Raw genomic sequence first — 22,519 nt, 5'->3', positions numbered from 1 at the left:
CAGTTTCACCACCTGCCAGCGGTATACAGCCTAGTCCCTACAGTACCTACTCTTGCTAAGCAATACCTACATTATAAGTTTGCTTAAGCCTTTTGTTGTTTAACTGATTATTGAATTCGATGCAGTGCGGCTACATATTTAATTGACAAATCCATCTATACCAAATTGATCAAATTTTAAAACATCGTGCGGGCCAAAAATAACGGGCATGACATCCGTTAGTTTAATCAACAGTAGCGGTATTCATTGCAAATAATTAAAACGAGTAAAGAATTCCGCAAAACGAGATGGAATCATTGTCACCCGAAGGAAGTGTTCTTTTGACAGCGACCGACGCTTTCATTTCACGGTGTATTAACTTTTTTCGAAACGAAGTAATGCAGTCAATTTCTTGGGTTTGATTGAAGTAAATGTAGCAGTCGCCAATCGAAAGCTTTCCCGACAAGATGGTTTTGCGTGGACACCGGTGTTTCCCACTGAAATGTTGCTGCTGGGTCTTGGCAATGCTGATAGCTATGCGGCCTGGCATTTCTACGCAAGAATTTTGCAGCCAAAATACTGAGGATGACGCCTGCAAGTCCCACAATCTGTACCAAAAAGGTAAATATTTTAAACATAAATAAAACATGGGGAAGGGAGTACATAGAATGTACCTACTTAACAATGTCCATGAACAATTATTTATTAAAATAACGAGCTGAAGTCTGTTTTTAACAAAAAAATAAAAATGATTACACTGTAGATAGCCTAGATAGGTAGGTACGATTTTCTAAGTTTCTTGTTTTCACATTGCATTCGCAATTTCGCGAACCATACGCCACGTACTTAACGAACAAGTGGTAAAATTTACGCTACGCTATTCCTGGAATGACTCATGAACGGAGCATTTACCTACACCACAGGATAACCAATAGTACTAACTACCGTTACCTACACTTTGTCATTCATGAGCCAATTTAGGCTCTGTTATTTATTGTAAGCCGTACCTAGAACCGTAGAAAATAAAATCTTCCTACCTATGAATTATTTCCAACTAATTATTTATTAAAAAGAGTTCCTATTAAACTCCGAAAAAATGTAATTTTGGGAAAAATGAAATACTTAGGTACTTACTTAAATATTTATTGAGCTCCACTATTTGTAACTAGACTAGCATGATGACGGTCTTCGTTCCGTAAAGTTTTTTTTTAATTTGCGGCCATGATTAAAGACAGCAACAAAAGCTCTATGTTGCAATTATTCAACAACAGTAGACCTGCAATGCAGGGCTACTACGAAACTCGAAACTCGAAGTTCGTGTCGTGCGGTCCCTCTGACACTTAATACGAGGGCGAAAGGGGCGGTACGATACGAACTTCGAGTTTCGACTTTCGTAGTAGCCCTGCTAGTCCTAGTGCCATCCACGAAGACGCGTGATTTTATCAAATTCTGACATTCATCATCATCAGGCCTACGCGTCTGTTCCAGACGAATTTTGGCGTGTTGCCTGTGCACAACATCTTTTAGCTGACGTGGATGGAGTTACCTCTCCACAGACATACGCCCCCTGGGACGGAGTTAAGGAAATACAGGGTTGCCCAGGACCTGAATTACCCTCTCGGCCTCACTGACTGTTTCCACAGGAAAGGCAAGCCGATACGTGTGGAGCCAGGTCGAATGCAGGAATCTGCCGCATATTTCGGGTTAGACCATACTTACGCCTAACGGATAAGTACTTGTTGTTGTTGTTTCTTTAAAAAAATATGGCTCTGTCCATCGGAGGACAATTTTGCCAGTGTCTAGTAGTTTTTGCCGTTGTACGGTAAAAAAATTCTAGAAAACGAAATATGAGAGGTAATAGTGGATGAACGATGACAGCGCGAATCGGATAAGTACTTACTATTTGGAATGGAATGGAATGGACCAAGAATTGACAGATTATATTTTAAAATGTCAAAGTGCAGTGTTGCCAATTTAGCGACTTTGTCGCTAGATCCAACGACTTTTGCCTATGTCTTAGCGACCAAAAAAAAGTTTTGACGACAATAATGGTTTAGCGACTTATCTGGTGACTTTTGGAATACAAAGTTAAACAGTTCTAGGACCAATAATGGATACATTTTTTGTCAACTCGACGACGACGACGAGACGAGAATTATAGGTACAGTGCCAAGAGATCTATATGAAAAGCGACAAACGCGCTTGCGCACCAAATTCTGACTTTATTTAATTAAAGCTCCATTCGTTTATGCTCTAGCTTTACCTATTAAAAAAAATCAAATCAAGTTAGTGAATTCGGAAATCTTTTTTTTTTTTTATTTGACTGGATGGCAAACGAGCAAGTGGGTCTCCTGATGGTAAGAGATCACCACCGCCCATAAACATCTGCAACACCAGGGGTATTGCAGATGCGTTGCCAACCTAGAGGCCTAAGATGGGATACCTCAAGTGCCAGTAATTTCACCGGCTGTCTTACTCTCCACGCCGAAACACAACAGTGCAAGCACTGCTGTTTCACGGCAGGATTAGCGAGCAAGATGGTGGTAGCAATCCGGGCGGACCTGCAAAATCTTCTAATTTAACTTGTTTTTTTTTACGTATTCCAACTTTTCAGACCACCAGTGGCCTCTTGTGTCTCTCCCAGACAAAGTCCTGAGTCCACTCAACTCACTCTGGCAAATTAATTTTAGCGACTATCTAGCGACTTTTAATTTTGAGCTTAGCGACTCGTTTCTAGGAGTTGGCAACACTGTCAAAGTGACAGATATACAAAAAAATTAAATCCTACTATCAAAACTCAACTCAGCGCAGCAGTCGCGATACTTATACCTATTATAATAAAATAAACAATGCAATTAATGGGATCTGAAACGCGAAAAGCTTTGTTGTTTTTTATGATGTTACATCATCACCAATAAGCGCTGTAATGTAACATAAGTTTCAGACACATGAACAGTACGAGTCAGTGATCTCATCTCCTCTGATTAACTAATCGCACAGCAGTCAGGATTCAGGAACGACGCCTCTCGTACGTTGTCGGTTATCTTTGTCCCGGTTGCTATAAATAATACTATAGTTATTGCTGAAAATCATTGTGAGCTTATCGCGTACCTACTGAGAGAAGCGGAAGTGCGTATCTGGAGCGCGAGCATTTAGTTCTCCATCCATAGCACGGGCATTTGAGTATTTCTTTAGCGCGCGTTGTTTTACGAGCTTCAGCTCAGTTTATGTCCGCACCGCCCTCGGCAGCGGAAGTCTGTTGAACCCGGCACACGACGGCATTTTGGAAACATGAGAGCTCTTGTACACATATCTGTTTTGGTACTCCTGGTTATATGTGAGGCTGAATGCAAGGGTATGTACTGTATTACAATATGATCAATAGAATACATGTTCCTACTGTATTAATAATAATTTTACTTATTGATTCAATCAAATACATGATTTTAACTATCTTAAAATAGCAGAATCATGTTTATTAAGACCAACTAATTGGACCTATTCATTGATTTTTACTTTCATTTAAGTAAGATCTGAATTTAGTATTTTGAGTTGAATGTTCTAGGGATCAGTGAAATAGAAGATGGAAATAAAAACATAAAAATTAAGTTTAGCATAGCTTAAGAAACACTTAAAATAGTGAGTTTTTTGTCTATCACTTGTTTCTTTATTTCTTCATTAATATAATTTGTAGAAAGAGAGAAAGAAAAGAACACTTGTTTCGGTATGACTAGATTGGGATCATGACCCCCAACCTCTAAAGAAGCTTATCGGATGAAATATTACTAATAAAAATACTGTATAATGTTCATACATTAACTCAAGTGATGTGTTTATTGAATTTAAACAATTTTGTAATAAATTAGGGAGGTATTTACTATCTATCATGATTTTGGTTTTCAGTGTATAGCTTAATGATGTGATACATCACTACGCAAGCTCTGTTCTCATCATTGTTACACATGCAATGATTTTTTAATGATTTCAATTTATTTCCATTAAGTGTGTGTGTTGTATTTAGGTTTCCTAATTTGAAATCATTGAGTTTCCTAATTTGAAAACACCTTTAACCATTTCACTACTTGGGCCAATAACACTGTCATAAATTTGTACTTTTTGTTACAGCAAATATAAAGGTCCTTACAGTAGCAACAGATGACAACCATGGTCTGCAGCGGTTCTTGCGGTCGGCTAAAGTATATAACATTGATGTGGAGGTACTCGGCCAGGGAGTGGAGTGGGTGGGAGGCAACATGAACTATGCTGGTGGAGGGCAGAAAATAAACTTGTTGAAAGAGAAGATCAATGAACTAATGAAATCTGGCAATAAAGAACAAATCATTTTATTTACAGACAGGTCAGCAATTTTAAAATGTTTTTTTTTGTCTAGTCACCACTTAAACTCTGATCTAATAACACACTTTTTCCTCCAGCTATGATGTAATGTTCCTGGCCACTGTAGAGGAAATCATTGAGAAATTTAAGTCATTCCCTGACACCCGAGTGTTGTTTGCTGCTGAACAATTTTGCTGGCCCGACTCCAAGCTCGCATCCCAGTACCCCAAAACAGAAGTGGCTAACCCTTACCTTAATTCTGGAGGGTTCATAGGTAAGTCAGAAAAAATACATTGACTTGTGGTAGGTAGGATTTGTGTTATTTTGACTAAAAAGTAAAGGTTTGATAATCACAAGGTGCAGACATTTTGTGATTAATTGTACCAAAAATATATTCTTGGTATTGTTAATAAACCCAGGCTTGCAACTTTTGAGCATTTTGGATTTATGTGAGAAATTGCAATTTAACATGAACTTTAGCATGAAAAATCTGTCATGAATAGGTTGTAATTTCTAATAGGAAAGGGGTAAAAGGGTGGGGAGTAATTAGCTAGCAACAAGTACTGCCAAATCAGCCAATTGGTTTCTTAAATAATTTAAATAATTAATCCTAAACTAGATGAGTCTTATGCAACATTTTAGGGCTCTATAACAATGTTTACATCTAGTAGATAAACTATGAATGTGGCTATTTTTATAACAATCTATTGTCCTGTTAATACTGTTTATTTGTTGTAACCATATCTAGTCATCAAAGTAGATCTTGTAGTCACAACAAAGCTGTGATATCATTATGTTAATTTAAATGGCATGAGCACTTTGTATTAGCCTATAGTATAAAATACTCTGGGAGTTGGGACGAAATTGGAGTATCATGTGCTTATGTTATGTATTATTGCATGTTGATACACAGTTTTCTGAAAGCAAATTGTTTTATAAATACTTCATAGCTACATTAGTCTAGTGTGTCCAATAACAATAACAGTAAGACAATTATGAGAAAGAGATTAAATGTTGTATTTTTATTTCAGGATATCTCCCAGAAATTGCAGAAATAGTAAATTATAATCCTGTCAATGATAAGGATGATGACCAGTTATATTACACAAAAGTATTCTTAGATAAAAATACCAGAGAATCTCTTAAAATCTCTCTAGACCATGAATCTGCCATATTCCAGAACCTGAATGGAGCTTTATGTAAGTTATAATAATTTCTACTTGAAACATGTTTTTTTTTAAATAAACTTTTACTAAATGCCAGGCTAATTTGCATTTGCATTTGTTTTATGTTTACATCTTTCTTGCGGTATGTCATTGGCCATTGATATGTTTGCATATAATTAATATTGAAGTGGACTTGCATGCTCATTCACTTAAAATTAAAGTAAAGAATTTCTTGAAAGCAGTTAAGTATACCTAAATTAAATCTTTTGCCGGAATCTTACGAGAAAATTCATTGGGTTTTCTTTCTTACAGCGGATGTTCAGCTGACAGCCAATTCAACAGAGGACTGGCCTTTCATAATGAATGTTGTCACAAAGCAACGGCCTCTGATTGTGCACGGAAATGGACTTTCCAAATTAACTCTTAACCATTTAGGGAACTATTTAGCGAAATCTTGGTCCATGGCAGAAGGATGCGCTTTGTGTGATCAAAAAAGGATTACACTCAAGGTAATGTGACGATATTCTGAATTTCCATGTAATCTTCGATTTTTAGCGTTTTACCAACATATCGTCACTACTTTTTAATAAACCGGCCAAAAGCGTGTTGGACACGCCCAAAATAGGGTTCCGTACCCATTATGAAAAAATTAAGTAATATTTGTTTAAGGATTTCATATTTTATATGGAATCTTTCAAGTTTAGGTATATTTTATACCTTAGGCTGCTATTTACTCATAAACTACTAATAATTCTCAAGCAAACATAGCCGTTATAGTTTTCCTTGAAAGTTTGATATACTTACTACCATCCTGATTTTTTTCAAATTTTTCCACCCACCAGTTTAGATTTTAGAGGGGGAGGGGGTACGCTCGAATTTAATGAAAATTTGCACTTTAATGTTGAATATTTCGCAAACAAATCACTGAATCGAAAAATCGTCTTAGCAAACCCCTAAAAAGACTGGTTTTAAAAGACCTATCTAACGATACCCCACACTATAGTGTTGGATGAGAAAAAAAAAACACCCCCACTGCGTCTATGGGAGGTACCGTAAATAATTTTTTTTTTGAATTTTTTATTGTACCATTTTGTCGGCATAGTTTACATATATATCCGTGCAAAATTACAGCTTTCTAGCATTGATAGTCCCTGAGCAAAGCCGCGGACGGACAAACAAAGAGAGACAGACATGGCGAAACTATAAGGGTTCTGTTTTTGCCATTTTGGCTCCGGAACCCTAAAAAGCTCGTAACTTAAAATTGATAATTTTTGTAAGTGAACTTTATGTGCATTATTTAAGGGTCGATTTTGTTGACGTATTGATTTGAAAAACGAGATTTTTTCAAAGAAGTGCCGATATCATTAATTGCTCCAACATGCTGTGACAACTTTTAAGTGATGCAAATGCACAATATATTATCCCTAAAGATTTTAAATCTCTTGTTTTAGGAGGAGGCGTTGCCTACTGTTATGATGGCTGTGTTTATCGAACAACCCACTCCATTTTTGGAGGAATTTCTACAACAATTGCTCGAAATAAATTACCCCAAGGGAAAGGTGCATCTTCTTCTAAGAAACAACGTGGAATACCATGAGACAGAGGTGGACGAGTTTTTCCAACAGCATAGCAAAAAATATGCCACCGCCAAACGCATCAAGCCAAATGATTTTATAACAGAATCAGAAGCGAGGAACATTGCTAAGTATGTTCGTTCATTACATGTGTCTTATCAAATACTTTGTCATACTTATTTATTATGTCTATGTTGAGCGTTGTTAGGGTCATTTTAAAAATCATAGTTGGCCTCTCAAACTACTCTCAATTGATTTATTGATAGACAGACCCGCCGTCGTTTTATTGGGCGACGAACTAGACGCATTAAAATTGAGTACCTACACGTTTTTTTTGCAGAGACCGTTGCATTGGCAGCGTGTGCGACTATCTGTTCTCGATGGACAGCGTGGCTCGCGTGGATCCCGACACGCTGCGGTACTTACTGTCTTCAGGATATGACGTCATCGCCCCAATGCTTGTGCGCTCTGGACAGGCCTGGTCCAACTTCTGGGGTGCTATCAATACCTCAGGATTCTATGCAAGATCGGCAGACTATATGGATATTGTTTATCACATCATAAGGTAAGCTTCCAGCTGTGCGATAATTTCCTTATTTTTTAGCAGGCGCTATCGTGATATAGGTAAGGTACGTAATTTAATATTCAATTATCATCGAATAATTGTCAAATAGGTAGGTACTGAGATTGAACACCACAACCCCCCACAATGTTTATAATAAGCAATATTAAAATGATAAACTATGCGATATTGTGTTGGTATGTAATAAATCTCAGGAATTACTCAGCTGATTTTAAAGCAGTTTCGCTAGTAGAAAGCTACTTTTTCCTTGATTAACATAGGTTACTTTTTACCCCATAAAGATACAAAATTCGTTCAGGACGTAAAGGAAGTCTCGGGCAATAAAACGCTTAATAACAGTAGACAAACAACTATACCTACTTACTCATACATAATAATATGTACCTACACTACTATCTTAGGAGATAGCTAAAGGTTACTCACGTACATATTTCTATTTTGTATGTCATCGATAGGTACACTAGTATGAAGACGACATTTTTTTATCAATGGTCAGTATTTTTTTTATTTTTTAATAATATAAAAATGGGTTATTGAAATGTCCGGACACGGACGGGTCAACCTGTAATGAAACGTATGTAAGTATGTGATGACTATAATGCATCTACATTGTCTTGTCTTCTTTCTTATTTAATAGTTACACCCTCGTCGGTGTACTCTCCACTTCTCTACTCAAAGTTGCCTCCTTAACCTCCTTATTCGACATGACGGCTACCTTGCCTTGTAAATATGTACCCTAAAAATTGTGACAGCACAAATAAACCACGACCGGCCGTGTCCGTTCTATAAAGATTCGTTCAAATTATTTTCTCGAATTAATGGCGATATTGAAAGATATAACTGGACGAAGGTATAACTAATAAAATAAACGGTAGGTACAGAAGTAAGTAGGCATATGTATAAATAAATATATTTTTCACATGATAATATTTATGATATGACGAATCAAACATAACTTAATTATAATTTTAGGATAGATCGTTTATTTCTTATAAAACTTATATTTAATAATTATTTTAATAGTCCTAACAGTATATTTCGTATAGTATACTTCACTTCCCAGCTAACTTGGTAGGGTACAATGACGGCGGTTTCGATCGAGAACGAATTTTGTTTGTTGGGTTGAATGATCACTGATCAGTTATGGCTACATCTAACAAAAAAAAACTGTAAAAAAATCACAATACGCTTATATCACGTATAAACGTTTCCCTAGCCTAGGAGTCTTTGTTGATCATAAGATACAATTACCTACGGTACGGTTCCCGTGTAACATGTCATGGCATATAAATCTTTATGGTATATACTTTAAGTTACAAACTATACACAAATTGGCGTACAAAATCTATAAAAAATTACTGGTGTTTCTTTGTAAATAAATGAAATGCGCGCACACATGCTAGTACTTAGTATCAGCAGCCGGCATTCTCATTAAAACTTGTGCGCGTGTTACAGTTCGTAGAATGATGAAACAGTATGCAATGATTCTCACAGAGCAAGCGCGAACGAAATAGGTCAGCAACAAATTGATAAGCTCTCCCGAGTCGGGTGATACTATTGAAATACTAGCGTCGCTTTTTCTTGGTAAAGTTTCCACTTCCAGCACAGACTGCAACGGTTTTGTAAAGAATGTAAATGTTTAGAGTCCGGTACTAGTCTTATTTCAATAAAAAGGTGGTACAGGTATGGTGTTGAAGAAATCGCAGCTTGATCGATTTAGTCGAATGCTATCGAGAAATCTGTTTTGAAGGAGCGTCGGTCGATGGAGTACATGTTGTCGGCGGTGCACTCGTAGACGCCGGCATCCATCTGCGTGGCGGGATCGATCTCGATCTTGGACTTGACGCGGTCGTCGCCGATCGGCCACTCGTGAATCTGTCCAACAATTATTTTAATGTAACGGACGCCCAGTTTATTAACCTCAGCCGCCGGCACCGACGATAAAACACCAATCTGTCTTTTTTATTATTCACAAACAGTATTTTGGTACCGCTTGTTTACTTATAGCAACGCGAATGTGAACTACTTTAGCCGCGAAGCGATTTCATTACTTGCGTTGGTTACTATGATATCAGTTTATAGATAAGTTTCTCAAAATATGCTTGATGCTTTATAACACAAGCTTTCCTAAGCTTACTTTGGAACTAGATCAATTGGTGTGAATTGTCCCGTGATATTTATTATTTACATTTTAAAATGCGCTTGTTTAACCCTTAGATGCATAAAATATGGTATTAAAAATGATACTTACCATAAGTTTTTTTCATTTTCTCAAAAGAAAAATCTAATTGCTTTAATTGATTTTAATTAAAGACTGTATCTACCTTATTCTGTTTGTAAGCAAAATAAAATTTTAACTACAATTTGCATGGAGTACCAAAAATGATAACATAGCGTTAAAAAATAAAATGAAAATTAAACTATTGCCCAGATATTTTCTAACAATTTTTCATATTTTCGACGGAAAATATTAAATCATGCAGCTAAGGGTTAAATTTAGTTTGGGTGTTGCCATGAAAGTTTACGAAAAAAGCAATTTTTTCTGACTAGTTTCCTGGCATTACAATAGTTACGGTAATCGTCACAACATATTTCGTGCCGAGCGGCCGTTGAGAGTTCAGCATTTTATATTTCAAATCAACTAGCCGGGTCAACTAGCTTGCGGCTAGAGGTACAGCTCGACATCAATTTTCAACAATGCCTATAGCTTTTTAACCTAGACCAACTGGTTGACCTGAACTTTTTTTAGTAATTAAGTACAATAAAACAATTGCAATGCGCTAACATGAAACTACGGCCTTAGCCCTCTCATTCTGAGAGGAAGCCTATGCTCAGCAGTGGGACGTAGGTATATAGGCTGAGATGATGATGAAGAATGCGCTAACAATAGGCTATTTGACACCGCCGATTAATTGACATCATTTTGTGTGCTATCAAAATGCGAGTCCCTTAGATTTTTTATGGTACTTGTTAGCCAACTCAATAGACTGACTAGATATTTGTTTTAAAGCTACTAAAATAAAATGTAGCAATAAATTCCAAAAATTAAACTAGTTTTCCCGATTGAAATGAAATGTTTTTTATTAGAACTTTGTCTGGAAATTATTTGGTAATGGTGTCAATTACACTATTGTCGACGAATGGGTTGTAGGATTAAGATATAAATATTTAAATGGAAATGTAACTCACGTGTAGATAGTGGTGAGCGAATATTTCTACACCATCTTTGAACCAAGTGATGTGGGGTCTTGGAGAGCCCTTCGCGATGCAGAGAAAAGCGATCTTGTGTCCTAGCACGTACTCAAGATCGAAGTGCGAGGCTAGCAATATCTTCGCGCCCTGAAAGATATAATATATTCATGCAAATATTTATCACTAGTCGCATTGGTTATTATTATTATTTTGTTAGAGTTCGGCTGTATCTGCCCTAAGACTTTTATCTTTATTTAATTTTACGCTGACTTACATCGTTGTTGTTGTAGTACTGATCCGATTCCGGGTCCCTGTATTTTCCAGTGATAGGCAAACCAATTTGCACCTGCAATTAATACGTAAAAGCATTTAAGCATCCGATCAGAATCGGGCAGAATCATCTATAATATCAAAAGCTCAAAATTGAAAACGTAAATAAATTTTTACCTTGGATTTTGTTCTGCCTCTGGAGCGTCCACGGCGGGCGTTCGTCGGATCGATTAAAAACCAATATATTAAGAACAGTCCAAGGAGAATTTTGGCTCTGAGTAGGAACATTTTTACTTTTAACCGGTCACTTCTTTCAAGAGGAGCCAGGAGAGAATTGGGCCGGGGTCCAGTATGGTGTGGCGAGGTTTCTGCGCAACTGGTGCGGCTCTAGACCGCGATCCCGCCGCGCCAATCTCTCAATTGACTAATGACTGAGGTGCCCGCAGGAGGGCCCTTGTCTCTCCCCTATTTGATATATGGCAATCGTCATATCCTTTTGCATTTCGTACATTGATACTCTAAATAAATTGAATATTTATGGGACACCTCTAAGGATTAAGGTCTGCTTGCAACGATGAAGGTGCAGGCCAAGGTTTAAAAGTTTTGGTATAGATAGAAATACTGCCTTATTACATGGCATACTGTGGACAGTGTATTAACGGTTTAGTAAATAATCAAAGATACTGAACTATTAATAAAGAGGCATCTGCATTATATATTCTTACTCTTTGCCAATCCCAAGAACCCGCTGGCAATGCACCCGCAGTCCTAATAATGCTAATGCTGTAAGTGTCCATGGGTGGCGGTGATCTGATCGCTTACCATCAGGTGATCCGCATGCTCGTTTGCCAGCTATTTGATAAACAAAGAAGTCAATATATGTAGGTATTATACTCCTTGACATCATTAACTAAAATACACTGCTCATCTGTAACATAATTATGATGACATGAACGGGTGGATTGATTTTTTGCGTCTTAATGAAAAGGAATTCTTTAAAACATTCGTTTGAGCAAAAACAAACAACCTAAACCTCTCACCCTAAACGCGTATACCTTCTCCGTTCTGTTGTGGGTAAAGATGAGGTTGTAGGTATCTCGAGACATACATAACATAACTATGTCAAGATTCGTAAAAAATTAAGGTTATTTATTATCAAATTATTACTTTAGTTTTGCCAGTATTGATAGCTGTTCATAAATATCGTTAACGTAAAGTGGGCAACAGTCATAATGTCCTGGTAGGTATCTAGTTATTTTGCTTATTTTACAAAGTACTGGCTATTTCCGTAACTTAGTCTGCGGCTGCGAGAACTAGTACACTTTCCTGGGGTAAAAAGTGGCATAATTATGTTATGTTAATCAGCACGGATAATGTGTTCCTATCATGAACAAATGACATAAACAGTTCCGTAGTTCCTGAGATTACCCCCTACACGTAAAAAAAGAAAATAGACTTGCACACATAAGATGTATATGTTATAGATTTATCGTATCTATCTTACATACATATATAGCAACATCTTGTCAGCTTGTCATCTCCTACAATTAAACTCTGTATCCTATTTGTGTCTATATATCGTGGAATGAGCTTTTCCTTTAGGTAACCCAGAGATTGAGGGAATAGTGAGTTTGGTATGACTTTAGCTTTTTGCTTTAGATACTTGTAATTCCTGACATCACGTAAAAAATTTAGGCAACCCGGTGGGAACCGAATTGTTACAGTACCACGCCACTGCTGTATACCCACTGTTGTTTACTGCTTTTGCGACTCAGACCAAAGCTGCGAATTATTAACATGGTAATTTTTACTGCCTTTTTAGGCCAAGACTCATAGTATTTTTCATCAATTCGTTTTGTTACCAAATTTCTTGTTTGTCCGCAGAGGTGTTTGGAACGTGCCCTTCATCACCAACTGCTACCTTCTGAACATCGCTCCATTCCGGACCGAGTCGGCCAAGGATATCAGCTTCTTCAAAGAAGACATCGACCCTGACATGGCCTTTTGTGCTAGCATGCGAGATCATGTAGGTACTTCGATCCAGTTTTTTTACAAAAGATCTAATACAGTATCTAAATAATCCCCTCCTCCTAGTTTATTAGGACCGTCTTTGATACTGGCTAAGCGGGCTATGAAATAAATGTTAAAAAAATATCTGACTTTTCAAAGCCTATTTATTAGTACCTACTAGATATTGGATAGAAATGGAAAAACAAAAACTAAAAATATGGCATCTAAAATTCAGAAATTCTCCTCTTCATTCCTGTAAACCATCTATTATGCAATGTTTTGTCCTTAACGGTTATCAAACTCGCGACCTATAGCTTTCGAGTGTCTGTTCACAGGGCATCTTCATGCATGTCAGTAACGAGTTGGACTTCGGTCACCTGGTGAATCCCGAGAGCTATGACATCAGTCGCACTCATCCAGACGTGTACCAGGTGTTTGACAACAAGCTTGATTGGGAGAAGCGCTACCTTCACCCCGACTACGCGTCCAGCTTCGAAGAGGGAAAGAAACCTTTGATGGTCAGTAAATAAATAACTACAGGTAATGCGCTAGTTTCATGACAAAATAGAAATCAGTTAGATTACCAGAAAATATTGGTATTTTTTTTTCTTTTGTGAATTAATCAAAAAGTTATGAAGATACCCCTGTTTCACCATCCATTGATTAATTTTATCTGACGTTTACATGTGATGCCGTCTCTGTTTGTTTTGTTCGAATACACGGAGACGGCATCACATTTATCCGTCAAATAAAATTAATCAATGGGTGGTGAAACAGCCCCTTAGCCAAGGTTACTCTTTTAACAGCCAATACGTTTTCATTTGTACGTGCCCGTGTCGCCATCTACACCAAAACCTTGAGATGTTGTCTTTATTATAAGACTTCATCTTTGTTTGTTTGATTGACTTGTAAAAAAACGTTTCCAATATTTTCTGATAATCTAACTGACGGACTATACCCTCCTAACGCCCAAAGTCCTTTATAAAGAACATATCTGTAGTTTGACATTGAACTCTCTCAGAAGTGACATAAAGTTTCATGTTCATAAAATAAAATAAAAAATTGGGCGTTAGGAGGATACTGTAACAGAACTAAAGGCAAAGCTGATACCTGGTTGATGGTAAAGAGGAGTATGTTGTAATAACATACTTTTTACTAACTTTTAGTTGCTTTTTTAATTTGCTCAGTTTCAACATGACTTTAGGTCCTGTTATTTGCAGTCGGTTAAAGATTCATGTAACATCCTGTAGAAACAGTATGGCGCTATTTATTAACGTAAACAAACTAATCAAAACCAATCCACATATCAGATTACTGCAATTTCAACTATGACCACACTACCACACTAACACTACTGCCTACAGTACGAAACACTAACCACTTTCCGTAATAATCGTTAGGTATCTGTTTATTACATTATTATTCATTAAGTACCTAACTCTGACATTTTACATTTGTCACCTTGTTAAAGCATTGTTATAGTACTTTTCGGATAGGATGGGTACGGTGACACATGTCATTAAGCAATTAAAGGGTTGTGACAATGTAAATTCGAATCGATTTATTGCGATTCTCGATTAAATATGCTAAGGGTGTGTAATCGAGTTTATTAGTGATAGTTTATATTTTTAACTAGTTTTTGCCTGCGGCTTCACCCGCGTAGCAAGTGTTTTTGCTTGTCTATTGGGATCTCACAAACCATGCGGTCTTCTTTGGCACTATATCAAAACTAAATAACTATGATTGGTTTTTGGAGTCTTTTTTGTATTTTTTATTTCCACTCCAAATTTGTTACTTTTACGGGTATCGCTGGCCTTTTACTGGGATTGCTGAGGACCTGGGTTCGATTCCCAGAGCTGGTCTCTTTTTCTGGTTTTTCTGTGCATCCATGTCCCAGTTTGTATTTTCGAAACTAAATAACGTTAAAAAAATTAACAAAAATCGTAATTACAAAATTGAATAAGAAACAGTTCAAAATATCAAACAATACGAAACATTCGATACAAAGACGCATTTAAGGACCTTTGCTCTCGTACTAATTGATAGATGTTGCGAGTCAAACGATTGACAAGATTGTGGAATCGATTCGGTCCATAAGCAAAGTCTAGCTCTATTGAAATAGAGTTCCGTTTTACGCGATAAAAGTTAACGAGATTAAAATTTATCTTTCTAGTTTTAAAACAATCATATAGTTTTAAGTGAGTTTTGTTTATTATTACGAAATCTTTTAAGCTATAGAGATTTTTTTTTTGTTCTTTCGGTATTCAAGTATATTTTTTTATATGTTATTTGCCTGAAACGTTCATGGCGTGGAATGCAAAAAAATGCAAGTGCCACCGTACCCATCCTATCCGAAAAGTACTATAGTACCATAGAGAAACTTTAAATTGAAACTTCAAGTCGAGGTTTGACGTTCGTGTGTCAGATAAAATCTACAGAAGTTTATTAAAAATACTGATAATGCCTTTAAACTTTTCTGCGGAGGAACTTGTGGATGTGGTCCTTGTTTACGTAGAGTGTAGGAGTAACGGGAATGCCGCTCTTCGTCTGTACGCGGAGAGGTTTCCCGCACGAAGGCAACTCAAAAACGCCCGTGTGATTGTCAATGCGATTATCCGTCTACGAAAAACAACCCGCCGGTGACGATTAACCGAGAAGGGCCTCGCGACTTCACGTGAGAGAGGAAGAGCAGGTTTGGACCATTTTCACAACCAACCGGGTTCTTGAGACGTGCAGGACGCATTTGAGGCATAACATTATCAGCTAACATTTATGTCATTTTATTAGTTGTCATGAAATAATGTTTTTTTTTTACTACCGTAAATAGGTGCTAAATTTCCATAAGCCAGGCACCATAATCATATTTGTGGTCTAAACATTAATGGGTCTCTTTCTTTGCCTACCCAGGAAACCCCAATTGACTTATCAAAGTGGTAACGTATAAATTTTACGAGAAACAATGTAGGCTTAAACACCAGTCGCAACAAATTTGTCACCTCTCAAAAATTATACTGTAACATTTTAACGCATAGTTTAATTTTGCGAGCTGACCTATTACATTTAGTGACGGTTTGATTGTCAAGGTGTAAACACTGATTGTTTTTTTTTTTAAGGACGATGAATATATATGATAATGTTACAATTTTATTTGGTGTTCGAATCGCGCGTTGTTATCTTAAAGTAAAATAAGTCTTCTTTTTATTTTCTTGTTACAGCCGTGTCCCGATGTTTACTGGTTCCCTCTGATGTCAATGAGATTCTGCACTGAGTGGATTGCAGTCATGGAAGCTTTCGGCCAATGGAGTGATGGAAGTAACAATGTAAGCTACCATTTTTAACTATTTGATGAACGTTTTGACTGCTGTGGTCAAACGTCATTATCTGTGATCGAAAATTCCAATTTCCCACGGGATAGGGATAAAATCTTGAAATAATAACCTCTGTGCTTAGTCATGAAATTTGGTATGTAGGTAGCTGGACGTCTGAAATAACACATAAGCGACTTTTTATCCCAATATTCCCACGGGATAGTTTTGTAACTAAGGGACCCCACACATATTTGTAATTATTTTAGTTTGAAAAAATGACTTTTTGCCATGTTTTTTGCAGCGCATTCTTCTTGGCAATGATGGTCTTTCCTAAAGCGCTGGTAGTTTAAAAAATGACGTGTAAAGGTGCTCATTGCGGCCTATTTACTGAATAAATGATTTGAATTTGAATTTGGATAGGGAACAATTTTGAAATTTCAGCACTGGGTTTAGAGTCTTCAATTTTGTACAGTTATTCACAACACAACCGCAATGAAGACCACGATATAAATTTTGGAAGTTTCCAGGGGAATTTCGTAAAATCCCGAAAATTTCAATTGCAACTACCAGACCGAATAGTTTACGCGTGCGAAGCCGCGGGTAAAAGCTAGTGTTTTGTAAATTAAAATTAAACAATGCCTGTTGTCGAATAGAGATACAATTTTAAACTACCTTTACGAATAACAAAGTTATAAAGCTTTGAAATTCAAGATTAGACAGATAAATACTTGCTGCATAGAGAAAAGCGTTTGAGAAAGAGACAGGTGTATAGATTTTTAAAAAAATCACTATAAATTCAATTTTCAACCTAATAATGTTAAAATATGGCAAATTCAGGAGTTGTCAAATACCGTATTTTTAAGAAAAATCAAAAAGTTCGAAATCCTCTAAAATGGACATATTTTTAATTAAAACTAAATTCACTTGTTTGAAACGTACTTATTGCCCTTGGTGGTAATGGTAAATCATTCCTAGCGTTGCATATTTTCCAAGTTGTCCAACCTAACAGCATCAACACCAGGGACGATTTTTGGAAGGCGAAATATCGCTAGATAGCGTCAGTATTCAGAGGTCCGTTTGACGTTACAGTCTTGCTTGCGATTGGCTCATTTAGTTATTTAACCAATCAAAAACGTGATACCTACATGGAGCTCACGATACTAGCGCCAACTATACTTCGTTTTTTTAGAATTAGAAAAAGGGTAAACAATCTTGACGAGTATTTTTATTGAAGAACGTTTTAATAAAAACAAAAACTATTCTTATCATAAATCTTTGCTAATTGTTAAATATTTGCTGTGAGTTATTTTTCGAAAGTGTTTTTCAATAAAAAGACACGTCAAGATCGCTTATCTTCTTTCTAATGCTAAAAAAACGAAGTATAGCCTGTTATAGAAAGCCTCAGCGAAATGCAGGCATTGGCTAGTAGTGACGATGTTTGTGGTTTGCAGGACAAGCGTCTGGAGAGCGGTTACGAGGCCGTGCCGACGCGTGACATCCACATGACACAGGTCGGCCTCGACAAGCATTGGCTCTACATCCTGAAGGAGTACGTGCGCCCTCTACAGGAGATGACCTTCACTGGATATTATCACAATGTAAGCACACAGACATACATTCTTCCAAACAATAAATTAAATTATACACTACTTAATAGTATTTTTATTTTATTCATTTACCCTCGACTTAACTATCAACACTCGCCTATGACTGCGGTGGATATAAATTCTCGGATAAAACTGTGTGTTTTATGCACTTGTTGTACAATATATAGTTTACTTATTTAGTTTTTTTTGTGTTATTGCAGCCGCCGGTGTCGGTGATGAACTTCGTGGTGCGGTACCGGCCGGACGAGCAGCCATCGTTGCGGCCACACCACGACTCCTCTACTTACACTATCAACCTCGCTCTCAACACTGCTAGTCAGTACTACCATCTTAGATTTAATATTTGACAAGGTGCACTTTTTGTGCAGAGTGTTTATCGCCTTTTCGGTAAATCTGGTTTTCGAAGAATATCACATCTCTTGTCTTGAACTCCAGTACTACTTGGCTCCAGTAGCGGGGCTAACAATAAAGATTGCACCCAAAAGTCTTTACCGCGCTCAAGTTTTGTTTTCCTGGCCATGTCTCTTCAGGATTCATGTCCTTGACAGCGGTTGTATGAGATCTGCTCTTCAAAAATGCCATACAATTTATAGATTCAACCCAGAATCTTTTTACTAAGGCCAGCTTCGTAAAACGTAGTCCTTGCATTCTCGCAAATTGTACGCTCGCTCGCTCGACTCAACCGTAAGTTGATGTAATATTCTTGTTGCTTCAGGCAACCATCACTTTGTTTATAACGAACTCCGCGCCATTGTTAGTACGAAAAATCTTAACTTTCTTGCCAGTTAGATTTTCAGCTAAAGCTTAAACTCGATTTTTTTCGTTAACGTCATTTTAAAATCTAAATGGAAATAAAAGTTGTATGTGCTGCAAAAAATTGACAATAAACGTCAAAAAATAAATCTTAACGCCTACTAAAGCTACATTCATAGGCCCGCATAAGACGGAATGTTTTAAACCAACCTTTGCTTTGCCCAATTTTGTTATTTTACCCTTTTCATAATATTATGGTTGTTTGGTTAGTTTTACCGATATATTTATCTCTCAGGAGATTAAGGTTGTACTTGAAGTGACCTCTGCGCCATTGCCACAGCATCAACTGGTCATCTTCTGCTGTTGCCAGTGCAGCACCCTGAGAAGCAGTTTTAATGATATAAATTCCTCCTTCTTCAACACCTTTCACAGCAACAGTGCCTCGTACCTTACATTCCTCACTCTTATCCTCCTGCGACCCACCATACAACAAAAAATGACATCGAAATTTTAGAATGAAAGCATTGTTACTACTAACTCTCGCCTGCGGTTCTATTTAAATATAAACGCCTAGAGTAAAATGAGGCACTTTATACCCTTGTTGGCTGTTCTTCTATTTTTAATCGATTTTAAAAAGGAGAGGGTTCCCTACTCCGTTGTGTTTTTCAATGTCTGTTACCTATATCATCCTCAAGGAAGTTCTTCGAACTGTGTTTTTCTTTTGTTAAAATTATTATCTTGTTCCAATGTTAACGAAATTTGCTTTGACTTGCTATTTAACGTTGTCAGATTTGGACTACGAGGGTGGAGGCTGCCGCTTCATCCGATACAACTGCTCCGTGAAGGACACCAAGCCAGGCTGGCTGCTCATGCACCCAGGCCGACTCACGCACTACCACGAGGGCCTTCTAGTCACGCGGGGCACTCGCTACATCATGATCTCCTTCGTCGACCCGTAGACGCCGCCGGTCGCCACACAATCAACATTCACATGACGATAGCTGCCACCTCGTCTGCCCAAATAAATTTGCCCTCGTCGCTCAAGGACACGAAAATAAGTTTATGCCCGACATAATGTTGTAATAACCAGTTTATTCTCATCAGAGATACTGAGGGTATAGTCGTTCCTAAATCATTAACTTAAGTCACAACACGCTTAATCGCATAAGCTAAACATTCAATTACTACTACTAATTTTAAACGTTGGTACAGTGAAATATGTATTGTAATATAAGTACGCTAGTGTTGTTGCATTGTTTATAATGATTCCTCTTATTTATATGGATAATACACAAAAAGAACGATTTGAAGGCCACATGGAGGGAAACTTTAATGTTTTACTCATAAAATACAAGTTGTTTTTTAAATAGGAATCGAACAAACGTTATTTAAAAAATCACATTCAGTCAAGATAAGAAATAAGCATAGATTTAGGATTTTATAGTTTAGTTAGTTTAATATTCTAAATCTATGGTAATAAGTACATATACATTTTTTTACTTTCATACAAAAAAAAGTAAAATGAAAAAGTGTTATTGTGTGTACGTACACCTTATGTTCGTAGATGTATGTAGCTGTTCATTTATGATCTTGTCCTTAAACCATGACGGCAGGTGAGTAATCATTAGGATTAGGAGTAACGTTTAATTTGATTGTGAAGATTTGCAAAGTTGAATTGGCTAGGTACGCAACAAAGGTTTCTTTTCTTCAAACAATTGAGTGTTAGACGTTCCTTAAGCTATAATTTATCACTTAACTAAGTAGTAACTGAACAAATTAATGTGGAAAGCATACGCCCTTTGGCGTGGTTCAAGGTTATGGAACTTTCACGGAACTAAGCTGTAATTAGAAATTAATTACTCTGTATCGACTTTGTCCCACATAATTTGTTACAATAGCTAAACAATTCCAAGAGGGTATTTAATACAAACAAATTAGACCAATAATACCGAGACAGCTCCAAAAAAAAAAATTAACCCAGAAAATCATATCGAATCTCAATTACCTGTAAAATTTGATTTTTAGTAACTTGGGAATACCTACGTGAGTTAGCTAATAAGTTACACAGTTCAGCATTACCTTATCAATTCTACGGGAATCTATGTTTTGTCAGCTCATAAAATGTGTGTCAATTGTTTGGTAGTGTCAGATAGCACCTATTGTTGGTTATGAACTTATCCAAAGAAGTATTGTTATTATGATGATATTGTGATGATTTAATATTATGATATGTTTATTTGGGCACAAACGACAAATATAACTTAAATACAAAAGATATTATTTATATATATATAGTATATACATATACATATAATATATATATAATAATAATATAAAATATATATTATATATATGAATGATGCGATGTTTTCCACGTGGTCTTCGATTGTAACTTAAAAGCAGATCTACTTCAAGTGTTATATTGAAAACTAAATAAGGTTTTTTTAGAACCTATTTATCTTTTTACATATATTTAGAGTATCTTTTCGATCAGGCTTAATTATGTTTCAACGAAGTAATTATATGATGAATAAAATAACTTGAAGTCAAGCTTTAGTTTTATTTAAATATACTGCGCGGCAAAAAATCTGGCCCTCAAATGTATGCAGAAAACCGACTACAAAACCCGTGAAAGTATTTTTCTAGGTACCTACTAGTTCGAAGTCGGTGCCTCAGCGCGAGCCAGCAGGAGTGGAACCACGAGTGGAACAATAGTCGTCTACCTCATCTACATACTATATACTGCATACTATACGGGCCGTGCTGAGTCACCGACTTCGAGCTACTAGGTATCTAGAAAAATATTTTCAATGTTTTCGTAGTCGGTTCAATTTTTTGTTACTTATTTTTTTGGAGTTGGTTTTACTTTTATGTTAAAAAATTGCTTTGCTGATAATTTGTTATCGTCCTTTTTTATCGTTCCTCTCCCTTTTGCTCTGACCCACTACGGGGTGAGCTGGGATTTGCCTATATTTTAATGTTTAAAATATGAAACTAATCGACAGATAGTAATTCATTATTAAACTAAAATTCATACCACCGGTACATTTTTTTTAAATAAAAATCTACTTGCCACATATGAATATATTTTTATCGAGGTTTGAACTTCAGTTTTGTCCCTAGTTACCCCGTTTTATGGTTAACATAATTTCATTAAAAACACACCTAATTCCGAGTCTCTTCCATGCGGAGGGTCCGCAAGGCTTGATAGTTTTAGTGCGTGAGTGTCAAATATCAATAGCCGTACATCTCTTGTAGGCAAACATCTACCAGTTTTAACAATAATTTAAGAGTCGAAATAAATAATATCTTAAGTTCTTTACAGCGAATGTTAGAAAATGAGAGAATATATACTCAGCGGTAAAAATCTGGCCCTCAAATTTATGCAGTAATAGGTAAATTTGTATGTAGTGGGCCAAATTTTGTGCCGCTATATTATGCTAAAAGTAAAACCCGGATAAATTGGCTGCTTACAAAAAGAGAACAAAGAAACATATTTAAAACAGAGAGTTACGGGTATAAGAAAGACTATCACTGAAATATCGAGTTGAGAAAAGAGAGATCCAGTAAATGCCATAAAAAGTAAATAAAAAATGTGCTGCAAAAAAAACTTCTGTAGATTTTAGGAAAACTAATAAGTTTAATATCATAAAGCTAAGGGAAAAATTGATTATTCTTTATCTTCAAAATATTTATGTTGCCATAACATTCCGTTTAATATAATATTAAGTATATAATTTAT

General features: G+C 36.5%; 2 protein-coding genes across 3 annotated transcripts; one reads left to right on the top strand and one right to left on the bottom strand.

Moving 5' to 3' along the window:
* The first annotated feature begins 414 nt into the window (after window positions 1-414).
* Window positions 415-21,327, top strand: Plod (procollagen lysyl hydroxylase). 2 transcript variants are annotated; one of them, XM_074097385.1, is made up of 13 exons: window positions 415-600; window positions 4,105-4,336; window positions 4,413-4,588; window positions 5,346-5,513; window positions 5,793-5,989; window positions 6,932-7,185; window positions 7,395-7,619; window positions 12,984-13,125; window positions 13,445-13,627; window positions 16,325-16,429; window positions 17,869-18,015; window positions 18,225-18,339; window positions 19,567-21,327. In XM_074097385.1, exons 1-13 carry the CDS (start codon window positions 447-449, stop codon window positions 19,734-19,736), a joined length of 2,268 nt encoding a protein of 755 aa, XP_073953486.1. In that variant the 5' UTR covers window positions 415-446; the 3' UTR covers window positions 19,737-21,327. The 2 variants fall into 2 exon arrangements, with proteins under 2 accessions (XP_073953486.1, XP_073953493.1); XM_074097392.1 differs by lacking the exon at window positions 415-600 and adding an exon at window positions 2,764-3,334.
* On the bottom strand, window positions 8,514-11,525 carry LOC141434910 (immunoglobulin domain-containing protein oig-4-like). Its single transcript, XM_074097401.1, has 4 exons — window positions 11,277-11,525; window positions 11,104-11,175; window positions 10,827-10,976; window positions 8,514-9,512 (listed from the first exon to the last, which is right to left on the bottom strand). The coding sequence occupies exons 1-4, from the start codon at window positions 11,385-11,387 to the stop codon at window positions 9,354-9,356; spliced, it is 492 nt and encodes a 163-aa protein (XP_073953502.1). The 5' UTR covers window positions 11,388-11,525; the 3' UTR covers window positions 8,514-9,353.
* Window positions 21,328-22,519: the final 1,192 nt, after the last annotated feature.

Source organism: Choristoneura fumiferana, chromosome Z (assembly GCF_025370935.1).
Source record: "Choristoneura fumiferana chromosome Z, NRCan_CFum_1, whole genome shotgun sequence".
Classification (NCBI taxonomy): Eukaryota; Metazoa; Arthropoda; class Insecta; order Lepidoptera; family Tortricidae; genus Choristoneura; species Choristoneura fumiferana.
The sequence above is the reverse complement of the archived record's forward strand: the minus strand, read 5'-3'. Positions and strand labels throughout refer to the sequence as shown.